The sequence below is a fragment of the Lissotriton helveticus genome, chromosome 2_1 (genome assembly GCF_964261635.1).
Source record: "Lissotriton helveticus chromosome 2_1, aLisHel1.1, whole genome shotgun sequence".
In the NCBI taxonomy this organism is placed as follows: domain Eukaryota; kingdom Metazoa; phylum Chordata; class Amphibia; order Caudata; family Salamandridae; genus Lissotriton; species Lissotriton helveticus.
In genome coordinates, this window is record NC_136059.1 from 1,032,527,265 (window position 1) to 1,032,548,530 (window position 21,266).

At 47.7% G+C, this 21,266-nt stretch overlaps 1 protein-coding gene across 3 annotated transcripts in view; it reads left to right on the top strand.

Moving 5' to 3' along the window:
* The window catches only part of GKAP1 (G kinase anchoring protein 1), a 664,789-nt gene that overhangs the window by 412,842 nt on the left and 230,681 nt on the right, over positions 1-21,266 (top strand). For all 3 annotated transcript variants that reach the window (XM_078675829.1, XM_078675827.1, XM_078675828.1), the window contains exon 8: positions 8,560-8,661. In XM_078675829.1, the coding sequence (XP_078531955.1) occupies positions 8,560-8,661 (102 nt within the window). The remainder of the gene's footprint in view (positions 1-8,559; positions 8,662-21,266) is intronic.

Consider the following 21,266-nt stretch of genomic DNA (forward strand, 5'->3'; position numbering starts at 1 on the left):
CATTCTGCAACCGCCACCCACGGAGGAATTGCTTTCACCTCCGCAGTGCCCTACTGCGGCCAGTGTTGCCTTTGTTCGGGCTATTTCCACGGCTGCTGGTATTCTGAGGATGGGTGAACCTGTCACTCCATTTCCTACAGACAACCTCTTGGAGATTCTCCACCAGGGCTCTGGTGGACAGGAGTTGTTCCTTCCTTTTGAAGCGAACACGGGCGCTCCAGTTCCTCCGGCACCACTGCACCGCACGACCCGGTCTGTCTTTCTTTCCATCCTTCTACTCAAGGCGCTCTACTGCAAAATACCTTTCCGTGTTTGCCTGTGCTGTTGTTCCCTCCGTCTCGGGAGGCCCGGTGGTTAGATTCATGGGGATGTAATGTCTTCGCTTCTTCCAGTGCTGCTTTGAGGGCGCTTAACACTTTGTGTGTGCTGACCAGGGCTACTTTTAGCCTGTGGGATTCTGTGGAGTCCCTTCTTTCTCGTGTCTCTCATGAGGGTGCCCGTGCTGATCTGCAGGGCCATGTGTTGGATGATAGGGAGTTGGCCGCGTTTATTGTTCGTGCGGCCTTGGATGTTGCTGATGCTCTTGGCCGTGCTACGGCCACATCTGTGGCTCTCCATCGCCATGCTTGGCTACATAATGCTGTTTTCCCAGAAAATATTAAGGAGCGTCTGGTTGACCTGCCTTTTGACGGGGCCTGCTGTTTAATACTCATGCAGACTCCGCTATTCAGCGTCTTGTTGCGGGGCTCCGTCCTCCTCCTCAGTAAGTTGGTTTGCTGATCCTCTGGGTCTTGGTGGAAGGCGTTATCCCACTGTTTTCTGGTATTTGGTTTTTGAAGTGGCTGTTACACTTTCTGTGAGAGTTACTGTGCCCTCGGGGTCCTTTGGTTGGCCCCTCTCTTCTGTTGGCTGCTGATTTAGCCCCCATTTTTTGGGTACGAATGTACTTTTTGGCTGATTACAAAGCCTTCTGTGGTTTCTGCCCCAGGTTTATAATTTGTTCTCCGATGCGGGATTGTCTTCCCTAAGAGTGGTTCCCATGCTTTCTTTGGGACGTGTCCTACCCGATGTGGGGTACTTGTAGCTATTTTATAGCCCTCTCTTATGCTGGGAGGGTCTGGACTCCCCCTTGCGGGTTCCTCACCTTTCCTGGTGTTGTTGTATTACGCAGGTGCAGCCCTTGGTCCTTACTTGAGCATGGCCTGGCCTGGCCATCTATGGCTTGGTGCTTAGGGGTTTTTGCCCTTTGTCTGCCGGTTGGCCTGGTACTCTGTCCGGTGTTTCTGAGGGGATCATTTCTTGTGTTGACGGCCTGGTCCGTCCTACTTGTCTCTCCTCTTATATTCTAACTGATCGCCCTTCTTCATGGTTCGATTCTGTCCGGAGCTGTCACCTTTTAGGGGTCGTTCCGGATTTTTCTAGCCATGCCCTTGTTCTGAGCCTGACGTGGTCTGGGCGTTTAATTCGTGGCGCTTGCCAGCGGCTGGCCGCACCTGCCTGCTCTTCTGTTCTGTGGCCTGGGGCCTTGGCGTGGCCTATGGCCTTGGCGTGGCCTCTGGCGACCCTGCTTCTTGTTCTGCGGGAATCTTGTGAGATCACGTTCTTCTTCTCCCCCCTGCCCTTATTGCTGAGGTGCCTTTCTGTCTTGTCTGTTGACTTCCAGCTGTGATAGGCTCGGCTGCCCTCTTCACTGGGTGTGTTTCCCGGTGGAGGACTTTGGCTGCGTTTCTGCCTCTTCTCCTTGGAGTCTGTGGGTGGCTCTTCTTCCTTGGTACTCCTCTGGTGGAGATCCCTGGTTGGGCTTGGGTGCACTGGCCTCTCTTCGCCTTGTCCTTGCTTCCTCCTGCTTGATGAGGGTTGTGCTGCCTCTTTTTGTCGTCATACCGCACCCCCTCTGGGTCCCGTGTTCTGTAGTGGTGACGAGGTTCCCTTCTGCCTGAGGGGACTGGGCTTTTCTCCCTGTCCCTGTGACTCATCCCCTATTGGGCCCTGCTCCCCTCTGGCAGACCCTCCTCCCTATTGGGTATGGCTAGGGTATCTATTCTACGTTAAGGAATCTGCGGCTAGTAGTATCTATCAGATGTATGAGTTACTTACCTTCGGTAACGACGTATCTGGTAGAGACTAATCTAGCCGCAGATTCCTTCACGACCCGCCCTGCCTCCCCGTTCTGCAAGGACCCTTCTTTGGTCTTCTGCACTCACCTGCCTCAGGGTGGTTGTTTTCTGCGAGTGCCTTTTCTTACTCCCTCCCTAGGGGGATGCTAGTCTTGTTGTTGGCTCCATTTCTTCCCTTCTGGTGCTTGGTTGATGATTTCATGGGTGCTTCTGCGCCCCTGTACCCTGGTCTCCAGTGTGGGGTCTGCTAATGCTCTTCTTCCTCTCGTTGCTTTCACTTCTGGCCCCTTTGCAGTTCTGAAGGTTGAGGTCCCTTGGCCAGGTCTCAACCCTTAGCTCTTGCAGGGGATGTCTCTCACTGTTGATGTTGTCTGGGGGTGAATTGTCATTCCTCTTCGGTTCTGTCCTTGATGCCCGTCTCGATTCTGGGCTGTGGTTGCAGACTTTTTCGTCTGCTGCGCAATTTTTCACATACTTCCTGCCCCTGGGAGGCTGTCCTATTGTTTGCAGGCTTGCTTGCAGTAGCTGTGCTTTGTTCTTTCCTTTCATGACTTTTGGTGCCATAGTGCCTGTCACTATTCTGGATGGTGCGGTTCCACACCATTCGTTTCTTCCCTTTCTGTTGGCTACTTTTTTCGCACACTGTTACCGTATTCTCACAGTTTTTGTTGTGATGTTTCCGCATTGTGGTGAGGAAAAGTTCTCTGAAGAAAACGGACGTAGGCGCGCCGGGTGGGACTCGTGTATCCTCGCTGACGTTTCTGACGCAGACGACGTCAGGGCGGAGTCACGTGGTACCATCCCACTGGCGCGCAGGGGTTGCTGTGGCAGAAAAGTTTTCCGGATCCAGTCTCATGCCTGGGGATAATTCTACGTTAAGTAATCTGCGGCTAGAATAGTCTCTCCCAGATACATTGTTACAGAAGGTAAGTAACTCGTACGTCGCTCCCCAGATACAATAGAAAATATAGACATCCCTGATGTCTAGCTGGTTTCCGCCCCACTGGGGGAGCAAATCGGCCCAAAAAACAACCAATCTGCTTCTGAGGAGCAAGGGTAAAATGGGGGTGAAATCAAAAGGATATTGCCCCCTTTGGGGAGCAACCCTTGCCCAAGGGGTCACTCGCCAGAAACCATGGACAAAATAGTCATCCCTGGCGTCTGATGGGGTAAATCCCCAAGGGGGGGGGGGGGGGGGACATAAAGACCACTAGGCATCGAGGTCAATAAAAAATAAATATAGCGTTGGGAGCTGCTCACTATGGACTTGACCACACCCCTACTCCTAAAAAGAATGTGATGAAACTAATTCTTCCCTCTGTGGAGGGGGACCCCAATCTGCCCTCCCCCCGGGGGAATGGAGGAGGAGGAGAAAGCTCACAAGACACCAGGAAATGTTTGTTTTAAATATAAATATATAGAGTTGGTGATTGCCCTTCTAGGGTTGGCAATGCCCTTCCCCCAACAAGAAGTCAGACAGTCTTTCTGCCCCCACCTCCCCCCTGGGGATTGTTGAAGGGTAAGTACCCCTGATCGGTCCCCCGGAAGGGCAGAAAGCCCACTAAACACCAGAGTGTGTAAGGGTATTCACCACAATCGGACCCCCCCCTCCTCCAGGGGACAGAATACCCATCTAACGCCAAGTATTTCAAAGCAAACAAAATGAGGGTGCTGCCTACCCTGCCATCGAGAAATATGTCCTCTCCTGAAGGGGCAACCGTGGAAATATGTAGAAAGTTCACCTGACACCAGGGATTTTGCCTTTGGGGCAAACAAAAGTGGTGCGGGTATTGCACTCTGGCATTGGCCACACCCCACCCCCAAAAAGGGGCAAACCCATCTTGTGTAATGTTTTTTTTAGGAAATCAGTTTTCTTTTTTGATTTTGCGATTCTGTATGAATTCCATAAATGTTGGAAATGGCTACAAACATAGGAATAGGTCCATTTGTGTTACAGGAGCAGACAGTGTCTTTGTGAATCAGTAGCTAAAATCCATACATTTGCATGTACTTGTTTCCGAGCCACAATAATTAGTCTGTTTTTTTAACCAGGAATATTTCATCAATTTTTATTTTAGATATTTTTCAGTTCCATCAAGTTAACATTGCAACTTTGTCATGATAAGTTCAGTCAGTGCAACAAAATAAAGTACTGCTATCCTTATTTCCAATCTTTGATGACAATACTGTTCCATCTACTGTTTTGGTGCTAAATCCAAATTAACCTGTGAAAATGCTCAAAAACCTCTTACTCTCCGACACTAATCTCTTATACATTCTTGATTTACTTTTATTAACGATTAGTGATAGCCTGAATATGTTTTCATTATGTTAAAGCTGATTTTGCTTACCAAGATATTTTCACACAATTGTCATTCTAGTGAAAGAATGCCCATCTCTAGTTGTAAATGCCTTAGAGACGTCTGTAAACAATGCCCTTTTTAGATCAAGCCTACTAAACAGTGTATGTGCAGTCTGTTGGGAGGCATATTGTGGCTTACCAAGAACATGGGGAGGCCTGGAGCCCACCCATTGCATACGATTAGTTGCCTTTCTTGGTCCTTCTCATTTGGCTGCTTAATATTTGTTTCCCAGTTGTCAATCTTTTGCTTGTCCCTCCCATGGACCGTTAACTCTTTAAGTTTCTTGGTCTAGCTGGAAACACTGCTTTCACTACGTTTTAGGTCTTGCGTGTAGCGTTGCACAGCAACGCTCTGCGAGACCCTTGTGATGGTGATATCAGAAGGGGGCTTTAAGCCCTGCCCCTCATTTCTATTGGCTGGTGTCACCCTTTATGCTAAACGGTGGCCTGCCATTGGAAATGAGGGTTTTCTGTAGACGCCCTTTCGCCTCCGAGCCAGACTCAGTGGCCTGCTTTGCTTCTGTCGCAGAGCAGTGTCTTATCTTCATGGGGTCATGTGTTCGAAACACGTGCACCCATAAAAACAAGAGATCCCCATGCTCCGGCTGCAGCGCGGTCCTCCTTTCACTTTCGGGACCACGCTTGCCCTACACATTAATGTAGAGTCCCCTTGATGTTTTCATTTTTTATTTTTCGCCCACTTGTGTCTTTTGTTTACGGTCTTAATTAATTGCGGCCATGCTTTCTTGTTTGTTTTACGGTTTTATATAGCGCTTGATTAGAGCTGCAAACTGACTCCAGGTAACCGGGAAGCTAATGTCCAGGTCTGGGATTATGCATTTCAAAGAATGTGCTTCATTATTTGCTGCCGTATGCAATCATGTAGGTTCCCCTTGATGTTGTTGTTCTAATGGTTTTTTTCCTACACACCCGAGTTTCTATTTTTTTAACGTCTTAATTAATGGCGGCTGCGAAAAGAAGAATCTTATCTACCCCTCTTGTTACCATGCATTTAAGAATAAACATGCTGACAGAAGAAATGTTAAGAATAAACATGCTGACAGAAGAAATGTTGAGAAAATGCAACAGACTCGCTCAGTAACCAAGAGTGGCTGGCCTGCCTCCGACACCTCTGGAAAGTCAGAGAAGGGATTAGCAGAACGGAGCTGCTTTTACCCACAGCAGTGAAAATCAACCGGCACTAGTGCTGTAACATTAGCACCCACATCCCCTGCTGCGCGTGGGGGCCCGAGTTTCTGGGGGGGCCCCGTTCGACACTGTGCTCAGATGGCAGGTTTCAGTGCGCTGACATATAATTGCACCGGCCGTGGGTTTCAGAGCAGCAGCCTTGGTGTGTACAGATACATTGAGAGTGTCCGATATATGAGGGGAAGAGGTGTGGCGCCACGGCCAGGGCGACTGACTCCGGAATCTGGGGACCACGGTTCGATCCCCGGCACCGGCAGCAGATTAGCCCAGCACCATGTGACTCTGGGCAATAGCTTGCTCAATCTTCCCTACGGCCCCCAGTGCCTAGAGACCCTTATGGGTGATTGTTCGCGCTTTACAAATGTGGATTATTATTATTATTATTATTAATAAATAAATAAATAAACAGTTTGCAGTTATTTCAAAGCTATAGAAGTACCGAAAAGTAATTTCCTTAGTTATTTAAATCAATCTACCAGATGGCAATGACCAATATTCATGTTTTTTTGTTTTATACCTAACGACATTATTACTCTATTTTTAATTATTGTTTTCACTGATTAAAGTGTATAGTATTTATAATTTAGCAACAACATTCTGTTTTGGCTGAACAAATACACTCTATAAAAATGCCACTAATGTTCCCAGCAGAGCCTTTCCTGATATTTACAGGAGAAACAGTCTTTATGGCCATAGTGGTTGACACATTTAAAGTGTTTATTTTTACTTCAGATGGTGAATGTATATCCGGGTATAATAAGCAAGTTACATTTCTTTATACTCCCTACTGCCCATTCGCTTCCCACTATATTATTCTGATTTTGTGTCATTTTCTTTTGCTTTTACCTGATTCCTTTATTTGTTGTATCTGCTGTTATTTCTTGTCTTTACCGCTGTTTTTTCCTCCCCTTCGCCTACTCTCTTTCTGCCGTATTGCTTATTTTGTGCTGCTTTTACTTGATTACTGTATTTGTTGGTATTGGTTTTTGCTATTTCTCCCCCCTCTTTCTGCCATTTTTATCCTACTCAATCCAACTAACAGACTCTCGTGTCCACTACTCAAAACTAACTCTTATTTCCCTATACTAATCCATCACTAATCCCCTTTGGGTTGCGGAGTAGTGAGCTACTCACTGAAAAGTGATTTTTTTGCATTGTCAGGGGTAGTAAGCAATTCATAAATACAGTTACAAAACAATAACATTGTCATTTACAAAGGCCAATAGCTATAACTTTTGCAAATGCTTGTTTCTTTTGTGTAAATCACTCCAATATAGTGTGTGTGTTTTCGGCCTATTTGTGTACTTCTCTCCCCCTGCACTCCTTTTTGCTCCTCGATGCCCAACTGCTTTTTCCCATTCTCCTTCCTCTTGCTCTCACCCATGTGCTTCTCTGCATTGGTTCCCTCCACCTGCGCCCACTGTTGCTTTCCCCCCCAACTCCCATTTTGCTTCTGTTCCCGTCCAATCCCCTTCCATCCACCAACCCTCTACCTCTGTTCCTTTGGTGTCCCCTACAGTGTTTCTTAGGCGTTCCGCCCCCGTTCTCCCTCCCCACCCTTCCCCATGTTATTCTGCTGTTTGCCCTCACCCTTCCCAGTGTTGCTTCGCCATCACCATGTTGCTTTGCTCCACCTGCACGCCCAATTTAAAGTTCAAACTGCTACTGTTTCATTACAGCGCAAAGAAACCGTTTGGTGTACGTGCGCTCTACAAATGCTTATACTGTTTCATTAGCCTCACTGTGCCTATGTACTAGTAGGCAAAGTGGAAGCCGATTCTTTTTCTGTACAAGATGAAGTTTAGCAACTGCTTATGTGCAGAGGTCATTTTGATAAACTCCTGCTTTAAAGAGTACTCTTGGGGCATTTGTTTGCATTTTTGAGAAAGATATTACGTCTCGTTTGTGTAAGCACAACAAGCAGAAAAAGACAATTGCTCTTTTTTTCTGTAAAGCATGCCCACTATCCATATCTGTAAAATTCCTCACCTTTGCTTCCCTCTCCAGTGCTGATATTTTACTCCCAATCACATCCATGGATGGTATTTCTCTTATGCGGTCCATAAATTATGCACATTTTAATGGTGAAATCACGAATCCAGCGCTTTCAAGTCATTTTCATAATGTGACTGCTGGATGTTTCAAGCTTATTCTAATACTAGCAGCCCGCCCCGACGTTTTCCGGGGGCAATCAGGCTCCGCGCAGGCAGTCCGCCAAACTTTACCGCTCCTCCCCTTGCTTGACCCTCCGGGGGCAATCAGGCATCGCGCTGGCAGTCTGCCAAATTTTACCGCTCCTCCCCGCGCTCCAAACGGCCCGCTCCGATCCACGAAAGTTTACCGCTCGTCCCCGCGCTTCTAAGTTAGCCGCTCCTCCCCTTGCTTGACCTACCTCAGCCCGTTCCAGTCCGCCAAAGTTCACCGCTCCTCCCCGCGCTCCTGTCCGCCGCTCCTCCATGCGCTCCTGATGTCAGCACGCACGTCGTTGGCGCACACGGCCGGCGCTACTTCCAAGGGACCACTTTTTTCTGGAACTTATATTTTTTAAGGAACGTATATTTTTTTGTGGTATATAGCCTATGTCACTCTGCAGACCCTGACAATTCCAATGATGTATTGGGTGTTTGGATTGGCGCTGTGGTTCCCGAGTTTACCCGCCTCAAAGGTTCACACTTCTCGCTTTATAATAGTAGTATAGATTGTCTGTTCTAGATCAGTCGATGCCCTAAGGTAAATGTGTGGTGCTGTAATGACTCTTAGACAAAGTAGTGACATCGTTACAGAGGCGGGGAAAACTTAATAATATCCTTACACGCTTCTTGTGATTACTGGTTACCAGGCAGGATTAAACAATATTTTTCCATTTTCTAGGAACATTTTTTGAAAGATGGAAAAACAGAACAGCTAAAAGAAGAACTTGAAAAGAAAAATGAAGAAATAAGACATTTTAAAAAAGTTGTTACACAGTGGGAGGTAGGTACTTTATCACTGTTAGACTGTGTGCCAGTTAGTAGTATTTCAATATGTTAAAATTCTGTCTTGTAAATTACATGCAATTTTCCACTTTGAAAATTTTCAGAAATTATACTGAAAGAGATGCCCTCTGTAAATTATAATTAAAATCCATACCCAGTCCCCTTGCCTGCAGACACATGGGATTTTCCAAGCAGAAATGAAGGTACCAGTACATCGTTCAATGAAAATAATTATCTTTTTTCTTAGCAGGGTGCTTGTTCACTGCACACATTTCCCCTTTCAGCTGACTGTTTGCTGAGCCCTTCTGAAGTTAGATTTGATAGTGTTTTTTCCAGTGAGAAGGACCATTTTTTCCTCTGTCTTCCTGTAGCACCCCTTGAATTCTTACCTGTGGAGTTTTCACCTAGGTCTTTTGTGCCAATTTTTGTAAGTCACATTCATTGCGCTGACTTTTGTTTGTGCTAGCAGTTCTCTGGGACTCTAAACTCCTGCCATGACTGGATGTGTAATTCATTCTCCAAAAGCATTTTATTGACTTGAAATCCTTGGTGGCCTTTCAATTTTGTTTTTTCCTCCCAACAGATTGTTTAGGATTTTGTTGTACACAGCTGGTCAGTGATGCCTTATGCTTGTCAAAAGATGTTAAGTGCTGTCCAACCACCTAGTTTTGTATTTGTAATATTGCATATTGTTGATCTTTAGATGTTTCTGGTTACGTGGTTGTATCAAATGGCTTTGATCATAATCCCTGCACAGCACAAGAAACAGGAAATTAGGCTCCATCTCTGAATTCCAACCATTATTTTTATTTTCCTGTGCCTCAACAACATTTTGGTCGCCACGAGTAAAGAAGCTGAATTCTTTGCAAAGACCAGTATGAGTTCTAACAACAACCATGCAGGGGATGTGTTCTCAGCATGGATACCGTTTTGGTCCAGAAAGACAATTCATCTGTGAATGCATTGCACGCTGGGCACACTAAGCCACCATGGTCAAAAGTATACTTACTGAGTCACAGACTGAGCTTTTGTAAGAGGAGAAAAAGAAAGAAGGGCCTAGGGAGAGGTTATTTGGTGATTCACTCCCCTCAAGTTGATGGGGACAATAAGTAGTAAGTCTCCTTCTCGAGAAACAGAAGGCTATGATTCATGAGAATACATTGCTGCAAAACTCCCACAGACAATATTGGCCAGGAATAAGAATTCCCACAGAAGCTACACACAAAACAAATTATTTCAGTAGCTTTGGGTTCAAACAGCATCACACCTGGGGGCCTTTAAGTTCCTTGCATGAATCAGACACTAGCGCTGGAATTAGAATCTCAAGAAGGATCATTTTCCATGAGATGACCACCTTCAAAAAGAGGTCCTACCTCCAGATTTGTGGATCTCAAAAAGAGTTTCAATTCTCAGCTGAAAATATCCCGAAGAGGAGAGTGGGTTTCACGATGATCTTTGAACCCTGGAAGAGGCTCATGCTCTAGAGGAAGTTCAGACTCTTGAATTCTGTAACTCAAGCAGTTTCAACAAGAGGTTTGCATGTAGTTGACTATATAAGAACACTGGTGTCAAAGAAAAATCAGTTGTAAAAGCCATTCTGCTTTGTTTGATTCAAATGATGGGACAGAGCACTGATTGTCACAGAACTGCGAACAGGAGATGTAAAACGGAAGTAGACACATTTTGATCCAGAAATGGGTCGTATAGTGGCACACTCATCGTATAAGTAGCAGACATCCATTCCCTAGGTAAATCGCAAAAAAGACAAAAGAAATGTTAAAACAATTCTAAAAGATGGTCAGACTATCACCGTTTTCCTTTGCAGTGCATCCCACTTCTCACTCACCTTTACCACCTCAGAATTTGAAGCAAGAGAAGAAGTGGAGCATGAAAAACAGATCAACTGCACATGGCAACTAATGCTTGGAATACATATTAAGTTGACCCATTACGCATCGGTGGAGGTTGCTTTTGATGCTTATCTCAATAATGCATTCTCATTTGGTGAGATTTGGCCCAAATTTAGTTACCGGGCAACTTTTCATCAAGGTGGTACCATGCAGGTGGATGACGAGAGAAATGGCTTCCTCATTGAGCCTCTTGCTAGATCTGAGAAACCATTCAATATCTCCATATACATATATTGAAGAGAGTTCTGAAGTTAATAACAGAGTGTTAAAAATCCAGTTAAGACTAGGCTCAGTCCATTACACCATGAGTAGAGAGAAAATATAAGGTGCCACCTCAATATTTCATTTATTTTATATGCCATGCAGTATCAGAATTTCTGATATGTATAGTAGATTCATCAACTGTCGAATATCCCAAGGCTCCAGACTGGATCCGTAGAATACTTCAATACTCCTGCGTGTCAGTAAGTGGTGCTGTGTTGCTTCATGGGGGCTCCATACTTAGCCGAAAGTGATGGACCGGTGCCGCTTGTAACCCCCACCCCTGCATAATGATTTCTGCTCCTTTTTTATGAACCTTTGGACACCGATCTGGAGCTTTGCTCCCACCTTCACTGATATTTTTTTGATGACTTCATAATTCATGCAGTGTGCTGGGGGAAGATGTCTCCACAGAAAACAAAACAATTCAGTCCATGCAGTGACTGCAGTAATCAGATGCCAGTCACAGACCCACAAAAGGTGTGTCTGTAGTGCTTGAGCTCCATGCATGGCTCTTGTCTTTGCAACAAGTGTGCCCTCATGCATTCCAAGGCAATACGGAATGGAAACGTAGAGTGCTCCCTTACCAAGCTCAAGAATAGGCTTCAGTAAAAGCATAGGTAACGCTCCAAGTTGCAGGTCTGGCCTTACCGCTCCTGCAAAAAATCCGCTCAGGTCAAATCCTCCTGTAAGTACATCCAGAGACAAGCACAAGAATGCCAAGTGGTACTCAAAGCTATCAAGAAAGCGCAAAGGGGTCACAATAATGATCTCATTCTCCCCTTGTATCCTACGTCTGAGCCAATCCAGTGATTGGCCCGGTCAAGCCCTAAATTTCCCCAAGTCATTGTCAATCCCACAGCAAATAGCAGCCTTCAGAGAGGCCATGCTGTGGTACTTGGATGAGATTCTGGCTACCTCTGGTATGCCTTGAGGCCACGTGCAGCCTCAGGAGTCTCAAGTGGGGATTCCACTGGCAGAACCTTCCTCGACACTGACCATCGCTGTGGTACCTGCTACTGGACCTGCACCAACTCTGGCACTGACTTCAACCTTAGCACAAAATCCACACCAGTTTCTTCTGTATTGGTGCTGATCAATAATCCAATTCTGATGCAGATCTCTGACCTCAAACATCTGCTTGATCCAGGCCTATGACGCATGATGCACTATGAAATTACAAAAGTGCAACTAATGGTTATGCAGCCCAATTTCAATCCAGTACCTCTACTCCTACCTACCCTGGTATCAGCAGAGGATTTACTCTATTTTTGGTTTTGATTCGATCCCAGTGCAAGAGGCACTCAGTGTTCCTCAAGACACTGATGATAAGGAAGAGTATAGTTTGCTTCCCACTCATTGTAATGAGGATTCTTTGAATATGGACTTAACGACTGCTAATGGAATAAATACACCCCCTGAAATGGAGCTAGACTTACCACCTTTGCCACCAATGGGAGAAAGTACCTCATTTGCAGTGGTGGTTGGGAGGACAGCCGTTTTGACTGAGATTCTTAAACTAGGCCCAGCTTTATCTGAGCTGTTATTGCCAACATGTGGCTGGATGACATACGCTGGCCCCAAGTGAAACAGACTTCCTGACTAAGCACCCTACACCAGAGATCCTGATTGTTAAAACCTTGACAAGTGAGGTTAAATTTTTTTTTTTTGAATATCTTTTATTGCATTTTGTTTAGTTATTCTTGTGGCAAGTACACAGGCGCGAAGTAATGTCATAAGCAGTGTACAATACAGTCATTACATATCTCTGTAGTTGTTCAGGTGCATTGATGTGACCCCTGTGCCCTCGCAGGCGGTCGCTCCCTCCACGCTGCTCTGCCGCTCGCCTGCCTGCCTGCTGCTCTGCCACTCGCTCGCCTGCCTGCCTGCTGACTCAGCTGCTGCCTGGCCGCTCCCTTGATTGCCGAGACCTCCGCTCACCTCCCCCACGCCGCTGCCCTCCGCATCTTCCTCTGGCTCGCCTTATGCCCGCAGCTTGCCGCCTCTGCCCCCGCTCCTCACCGCCCCCGCTGCCCCGGTCACCTCCGTGCTTCCCGCCGCCGCTGACCCGTAGCTCCGCCTCCCCTCCTCTCCCATTGGTCCTCCCGGCCGACCCTCCCTCACGGCTCCTACTTATGACGCCCCCTCAGCGACCGCGCAGCGGGAGCACCGAAGGTGCGCCGAAGGTAAGCCCGTCTGCGCCCGTCCGCGCCTGGACCGCGCCCAGTGCCAGGACCCCTGGCCCCCGCAGACCCCGGCCCACCCGCCGGACCTACGACGCCACCGAACTCTACGCACTCAACGCCGGAAGAACCCCGGGATGCTACCAAGCCACCCCGAGACGCACCCACGGACCCTTCTGCTGCAACTCCTGCAAGTTCACCTGCATCCAGACCTCCACTACACCAGCACCGACCAAGACCAAGACGAGCAACAGCCACAGCCACCTGAAATGCATCTTGCTCAACACCCGCTCCGTCCACAGACACGCCATCGAGATTTGGAACCTGCTCGACTCCACAGCCCCAGACGTCGCCTTCTTCACGGAAACCTGGATGAACGCCTCTTCAGTGCCCGACATCGCCATCGCCAACCCAGACGGCTACAAGATCATCCGAAGGGACCGCATCAACAACACAGGAGGAGGCATCGCCATCATCCACAGGAACACCATCCGCATCACGACCAACACCGACGACACCCTCGCACCCGCCGAGCACCTTCACTTCCAGGTCCACATCAACCCCAAGACCACCCTCCGAGGCACCCTCATCTACAGACCCCCGGGACCACGCACACAATTCAGCGAGGACATCGCCGACTTCATCACCCCGCACGCCCTTCCCTCCGCTGACTACATCCTCCTCGGGGACCTCAACTTCCACCTGGAGAACAACAACGACCGCAACACCACCACCCTGCTGGACAACCTCGCAAACCTGGGACTCAAGCAGCTGGTGACCACCCCCACCCACTACGCCAGACACACACTCGACCCCGTCTTCTCATCCAGCAAGGACGTCGCCTTCAGCCACGCCACCGGACTCCACTGGACGGACCACAGCTGCGTCCACTTCAGCTTCAGAAGGACCACGATCCACCACCACCAGCAACAGGTTGCACGCAGAAGCTGGAACAAGATCACAGCCGACCAACTCGCGACCTCCCTGAGCATAAACCCCCCCACCAGCACACCGAACCCAAGCCAGGCGGCCACCAACCTCACCAAGTGGATCAGCGACTGCGCAGACGACCTCGCCCCCCTGAGGACCCCGCCTAGCAGACCCGGCAGCAAGAAAGCCCCATGGTTCACCGACTAACTCAAGAACTCCAAGAAGAACTGCCGAGCCCTCGAGAGAACCTGGCGCAGAGACCCAACTCCGGACAATATGGCGGCCCTCAAGCTCGCCACCCGAAAGCACCACCAACTCATCCGCGCCACCAAGAAAACCGCATTCATGGAACGACTGGACAACAACGCACACAACAGCAAGGAACTCTTCAACATCGTCAAAGAGCTCTCCAACCCCAACGCCGGAAACAACGACATCACCCCTTCGCAAGACCTCTGCAACTCCCTCGCCTCCTACTTCCACAACAAGATCGCGGACATACACAACAGCTTCAGCACTCAACCGACGCACGCCACGACCGAACCCCCGCCCCCCACCACCACCCTCCGCGCCTGGACTCCGATCAACACCGAAGACACCATCCGCACGATGAACTCCATCCACTCCGGATCTCCGACCGACCCCTGCCCTCACCACGTCTTCAACAAGGCCGACGCTGTCATCGCACCCCACCTGCGGGACATCAACACCTCCTTCAACACCGCTACCTTCCCGGAGAGCTGGAAGCACGCCGAACTCAGCGCCCTACTCAAGAAGCCATCAGCCGACCCCACCGACCTCAAGAACTACCGCCCCATCTCGCTGCTCCCATTTCCGGCTAAAGTCATCGAGAAGACCGTCAACAAGCAGCTGGCCGCCTTCCTCGAGACGAACGGATCCCTCGACCCCTCGCAGTCTGGCTTCCGGGCAAACGACAGCACCTAGACCGCCCTGATCGCTGCCACCGATGACATCCGTGCCCTGCTCGACAACGGAGAAACAGCGGCCCTCATCCTCCTAGACCACTCCGCGGCCTTCGACACTGTCTGCCACCGTACCCTAGTACAGCGCCTCAGCAACGTCGGAGTCCAGGAGAAGGCACTGGAGTGGATCACCTCCTTCCTCGCCGGAAGGACACAGAGAGTCCGCCTACCTCCGTTCAGATCGGAAGCCACCGAAGTCATCTGCGGCGTCCCTCAAGGCTCCTCGCTCAGTCCAACCCTCTTCAACGTCTACATGGGCCCCCTCGCAGACATCGCACGCCAGCACAACCTCAACATCATCTCCTACGCCGACGACACCCAGCTGATCCTCTCCCTCACCAACGACCCCGCCACCGCCAGAGACAACCTACACGAAGGGATGAAAGAGGTGGCCGAATGGATGAAGAACAGCCGCCTGAAACTGAACTCGGACAAGACGGAAGTCCTCATCCTGGGATCCTCACCCTCCGCCTGGGACGACTCCTGGTGGCCCCCCGCCCTGGGCAGCGCACCCCAACCAACAGACCACGCACGCAACCTGGGCTTCATCCTGGACTCCTCCCTCTCCATGGCCAGACAAGTCAGCGCCGTCTCCTCGTCGTGCTTCAACATCCTGCGCATGCTACGCAAGATCTTCCGGTGGATCCCCTCCGAGACCAGGAAGACGGTCACCCAGGCCCTCGTCACCAGCCGTCTGGACTACGGCAACTCCCTCTACGCCGGAACCACCGCCAAGCTCCAGAAGAGACTTCAGCGGATCCAGAACGCCTCCGCACGTCTCATCCTGGACATCCCCCATCGCAGCCACATCTCCGGACACCTGAGAGACCTGCACTGGCTCCCGGTCAACAAGAGAATCACCTTCCGACTCCTCACCCACGCACACAAAGCCCTACACAACCAAGGCCCGGGATACCTCAACAGCCGCCTCAACTTCTACGCTCCCAAACGCCAGCTTCGATCAACCGGCCACGCCCTCGCCGCCGTCCCCCGCATCCGAAGAGCCACCACAGGAGGACGGTCCTTCCCCTACCTCGCCGCCAAGACATGGAACTCCCTCCCGACCCACCTCCGCCTGACCCAGGACCACCTCGCCTTCAGGAAGCAACTCAAGACCTGGCTGTTCGATCAGTAGCGGACCCCCCCTCCCTAGCGCCTTGAGACCCTTTGGGTGAGTAGTGCGCTATATAAATGCTGTGATTGATTGATTGATTGATGTGTACATATAAAAGACATTATAATAATGGCAAAGTGGTGTACATAGTATGACAAGGTCATTAGTTATAGTTGCACAACAAGTCTAGATAATGTATCGCATATCAACAGCAGTTCACTGAATAAACTATTCGTTCCCCAACTCCTATCCAAGGGAATGTACAGGTTGGTGCAACAGATATGTTATACCATTGGTACTGTGGAAAACCAGGTGTGACAACAATGCAGTGTATATTCAAATTTCGTTCAAAACTAAAAACTGTGAACAACAACCTGGGATAATAAAGAGTAAAGACTGGGCGAGATCAAATCTATGAATGTGTGGTCCAGTCAGGTCAGTCAAGATCAGGCATGTGTGGCATCGTGTCTACGCATGGGGCTGCAGGATGCAGAGCACCGTAGGCGGGAGAAGGAAGGGGGGGAGGACAGGAAGGCCAATCTATAGGTCCAATCCGAGGCTTACATGGGGGTAAGAGCTGCGTGGTGAGTGGGGGGGGGGGGTAAGGGGGTGGGGGAGGGGAGGGGGAGAAGGGGGATGGAGAGCATGGGGTAGAGGGGTTGACAAGCGAGGTTAATCTAAATTTCTTTCCAATCAACCCTTTGGATAGGGAATGGAAAATAATTGATGCTTTTGAAAAGAGAATGTTTTCCTCCGCAACTTAACACTCTGATCTTTATCACTCTGTTTGCCTCTGTGTTTGGGGGGGCTGGGGGGGGAGGTGATCGACCCATGCACAATGGGACATGGCCAGGTATATTTTGCAAACTGTTCCGGAGGACCTCAGGGCATCACTAGCCCAAAATATAGGCAACAACTCAGCCAGTATGCAGCATCCTTAATTGACATGCTCTTGGTCGTCTCCAGGCTATTTGGAGAAAAGACTGATTCAGCGCTAGAAGAATTCATGGACATTCGCACCACAGAAAGATCCATGGGGCTATTGATGCTGGCCAAGCAATTTCCCCACCAGTTCAGGAAATTCAGAGGTTATTGCAGGGGGCAAGCCTGCAGAGGGCACTCGCCAGTTCTGCAGCAACCAAAACAATTCTTTCGATGCCTTGGATGTCACATTAACAGAAGCCATGCCATCCAGCATGGAAAGCAGTCCTTAATTCTTTCACCACTAGTGACCGAGCTACCAAGTCGCTTTGGTTTGCCCTTTCAGGCACATGCCTAGCCGATTGGGGGCAGAATACAGTATTTTCTCAGTGGCTGGCCATCCGTCACATCAGACAGATGGGTCTTACAGAATGTTCAAAGGAGCTATATGCCCTGCCCTTCATTTCCTCTACAGTCCACCCTCCTCCCACTTCTGGAGGAAGCATCTGCAATTCTGATGTGGAAAGTTCAGCCTTTTTTTGTTCAACGCTACCATTAAATGCAAACTGGACTCTTCTACTAAAGAAAGATGGCGGCCTATTAAGGAACCCCTTCTCCCCCCTCCCCCCACTGAATGGTTTTCTGGGGTAGTACAGGTTCAAAATGCTCACTTTGACTCCGATCCTGTCAGCTCTAGACCTGAGAGGCTGGATGGCGACCTCGACGTGCAGAACTTGTAGTAACCTATACCTGTTCTGCAAAATTATATGCATTACCTACGACCCATGGTGGGTGAGGAATACTTTCAATTTATTGGGATCCCTTTGACCATGTGGCACTTTCCAGTGCAAATAATGGAAAGGCGATGCAGAAGAGGATCTATTGAGATGGATAGCCTTTTGTGTTAATATCTGCTGCACACATGCCAAGAAACAGTCACATATAGGCCAGCATTCTCGTTGTACCATGGCCAAGGTTGCTAAACTGGCCTTGATGAGAGAGGGGGTACCTATTCTAGACATCTGCCATGCTGCAACATGGGTGATGGTGTATACGCTGGTTAGGCCCCACAGAAATGTCACTTCGCTCACTTTGTTCTGCAGGAATCTTTGGTTAGAGTCCACTCCCAGGACTCTCTTCCTTTGCAAGGTAATGGTGTGATTTATTTTCTAAAGTGAGGTGTTTGCAGTTAGATGAGGCCATGAGAAGGGTGTTACTTACTTTTAGCAACACTTTTTTTTGGGGGGGGATACTCTAACCACAGATTCCTCACTGCCCTCCCACCTTTCAGGTTCTATGAATTTGATTTCGTATCCATCTAAAAAGACCCGAGTTAGGAATTGGCACTCTGTCTCTAAAATTTTCTCTACTCTACGCATGTCTGAGGGCATGGAAGGGACATCAGTGTGCAGGGATGGTGCTTTAATGCAGCTCTGCTCTGTCACCTCTGAAGCAGTATGGAGTCACTGCGGTGCCACAGTGTGCCATCTATAGATACACCGGAGCACTGCTGAAGAGTTTTCGTGATCCAATCTCGCACTTGAAGATATTCTAAAGGTGAGGTTTCTGCTGTTAAAGTATCCACCAGAAGGCGTGCTGCGAGAGGTAAATAACTTGTTCTTATGTTCCTTCATATAATCAGGCTAGAAGCTTTCACCCAGAGTACAGTTTGTGGACCTCCTCCAGACAGGGAGAGTTAGAGTTTGGACTCAGTTGGCCTGAAGGCTGCATCAGATACAGTGCAAAAACAACACTGGGTGTGGGCTCCCCACAGTAAGGCCAAGCCTCAATATCACTAAACAACTAAACGAAAGCCAATACTGCAACTGCTATTTGAAGAGAAACTTGAATTGCTACGCACAGAGAATTAAACTAAGTGCGAGTTTGGACGATTTGTCAGAATAGATCACATTTAGTATTTATGAAAATTTTTAAATTATTTGTTGGTTTAAAGTGCACCATAAAGTTCAGAACAATTCACAACACGGACAATACAAAATACAATTTTCATAAAAATGACATTTGCATAAAAAGTGCACATTAGTGGCAAAACAACATTCATACGTGATTGATCAACATTCACATTCAAATTTCACTCTCACACATTCCAGACATACACGAATCAGTATTTACAATTTTTGAATGTCACAAATTGAGTTTAAACAAAAGACACCAAAGACACTTATTTGGTACAATTGCAACAACTTTGTCAAGTCGAGATAGGCAATTTCAAGAATAGCGTTCTTATGGTGTAGAAAAGCGGTCTACGCGTTTCGAACCCTTAATCAGTGGGAGGGTTCTCATCAGGACCTCATAACTTTGGTATGAGTGTGCACTACTCGAAAACAAACCGGGCGAAGACACAATGATTGGTTTCAATGTGTTGGTTTTGAAATTTGGTAGATTCCGGTTGGGTGGCAAAAACTGGAGATTGAATCTCCAGTTTTTGCCACCCACCCGGAATCTACCAAATTTCAAAACCAACACATTGAAACCAATCATTGTGTCTTCGCCCGGTTTGTTTTCGAGTAGTGCACACTCATACCAAAGTTATGAGGTCCTGATGAGAACCCTCCCACTGATTAAGGGTTCGAAACGCGTAGACCGCTTTTCTACACCATAAGAACGCTATTCTTGAAATTGCCTATCTCGACTTGACAAAGTTGTTGCAATTGTACCAAATAAGTGTCTTTGGTGTCTTTTGTTTAAACTCAATTTGTGACATTCAAAAATTGTAAATACTGATTCGTGTATGTCTGGTATGTGTGAGAGAGTTAAATTTGAATGTGAATGTTGATCAATCACGTATGAATGTTGTTTTCCCACTAATGTGCACTTTTTATGCAAATGTCATTTTTATGAAAATTGAATTTTGTATTGTCGGTGTTGTGAATTGTTCTGAACTTTATGGTGAACTTTAAACCAACAAATAATTTGAAATTTTTCATAAATAATAAATGTGATTTATTCTGACAAATCGTCCAAACTTGCACTTAGTTTAATTCTTTGTGCGTAGCAATTCAAGTTTCTCTTCAAATAGCAGTTGCAGTTTTGGATTTAGTGCATCAGATACAGCCATAAACTAGAGAATTGCTCATTCATTTTGCTAAACAAATATGATAGACACCAGCGAAAGGGTGTATTTGATGTGCAGTTGATGCCCACTCTACGGCTTGCAAATTGGTAAACACAAGCCATCTTCTCTGGCAACATGCCTGGATAAGAATTTGCACATTCGTTTCAGAAGTGCATCTTCATCTCTTGAATATGCCATTGGATGGAGGTTATTTTGTTGACCCCCAGGGTTGATGAGATGTGGGAAAAGATTGAAGATGTTATTGAGAATGTAAAATCAGTAGTGTTTTGCAACGTCTTCACCATTGTTAGGAAAGAACACAAACATGTGACAGGACCAAAACAACGATGTCAGTTGCTGTGGCCTTAACAGCAGGCTGAACAACAGTTTCAACCACCTCAATGCAAGACCCAGATCCAGAGACCCTCAAAATATAGGACTTCATTCCTTCTAAACAGTGACTTTGTGCCCCTTCGCCCCCTGACCAATTCAACACCTGTTGGGGAGCCCTGGCTTGTTTTCCAAACCAGTGGTCGTAGAACACCTAAGATCAGTGGGTACTTTTAACTGTCAGTGATGGTTTCTCCATTAGTTAGAGCAGATATCACTAATTCATCTCCCAAGATGAGACATGGCCTTAATTAAATAATGCCTTTAGTTACCAATGGGTCAATGGAACACAGTCAGATGAACATATTTCATCTGCTATTCTGTTTGTAAAAAAGGATGACACTCTGAAGCCAATTATAGACTTATGTCTTCTGTGATGTGTAAAACTTTAGATCTAAAGTATGCATGTTTTGCTGCATGAATCCTTCTCTGGATACACATGCTGTGCATTATTCCGCCATCTAGTAGTGGGGTCTGGAATTGTCTTTTTTTTCCCTCTGCAGTGGGCATCGTTGACCACCATTTGTTGGTATGTCCATCCCCTGAGTGACGTCAGATTTATTTATTTATTTATTTATTTAATTTGTATAGCGCTACAGCTACCCACCAAGGGGTTTCCCGGCGCTAGTAATTCAGAAATGCGTATTTTGCCAGTCAATATCAGATGTTAAAAAGCCACGTTTTTAATGCTTTCCTAAACTTCACATGGCTGACTTCCGAACGTAAGGAATGAGGCATCTTGTTCCAGAGGGATGGGCCTAAGAAGGCAAAGGATCTTCCCCCCATCCGTGATAATTTGATTTTGGGAATAATGAAATTATTAGCGGTTGCTGAT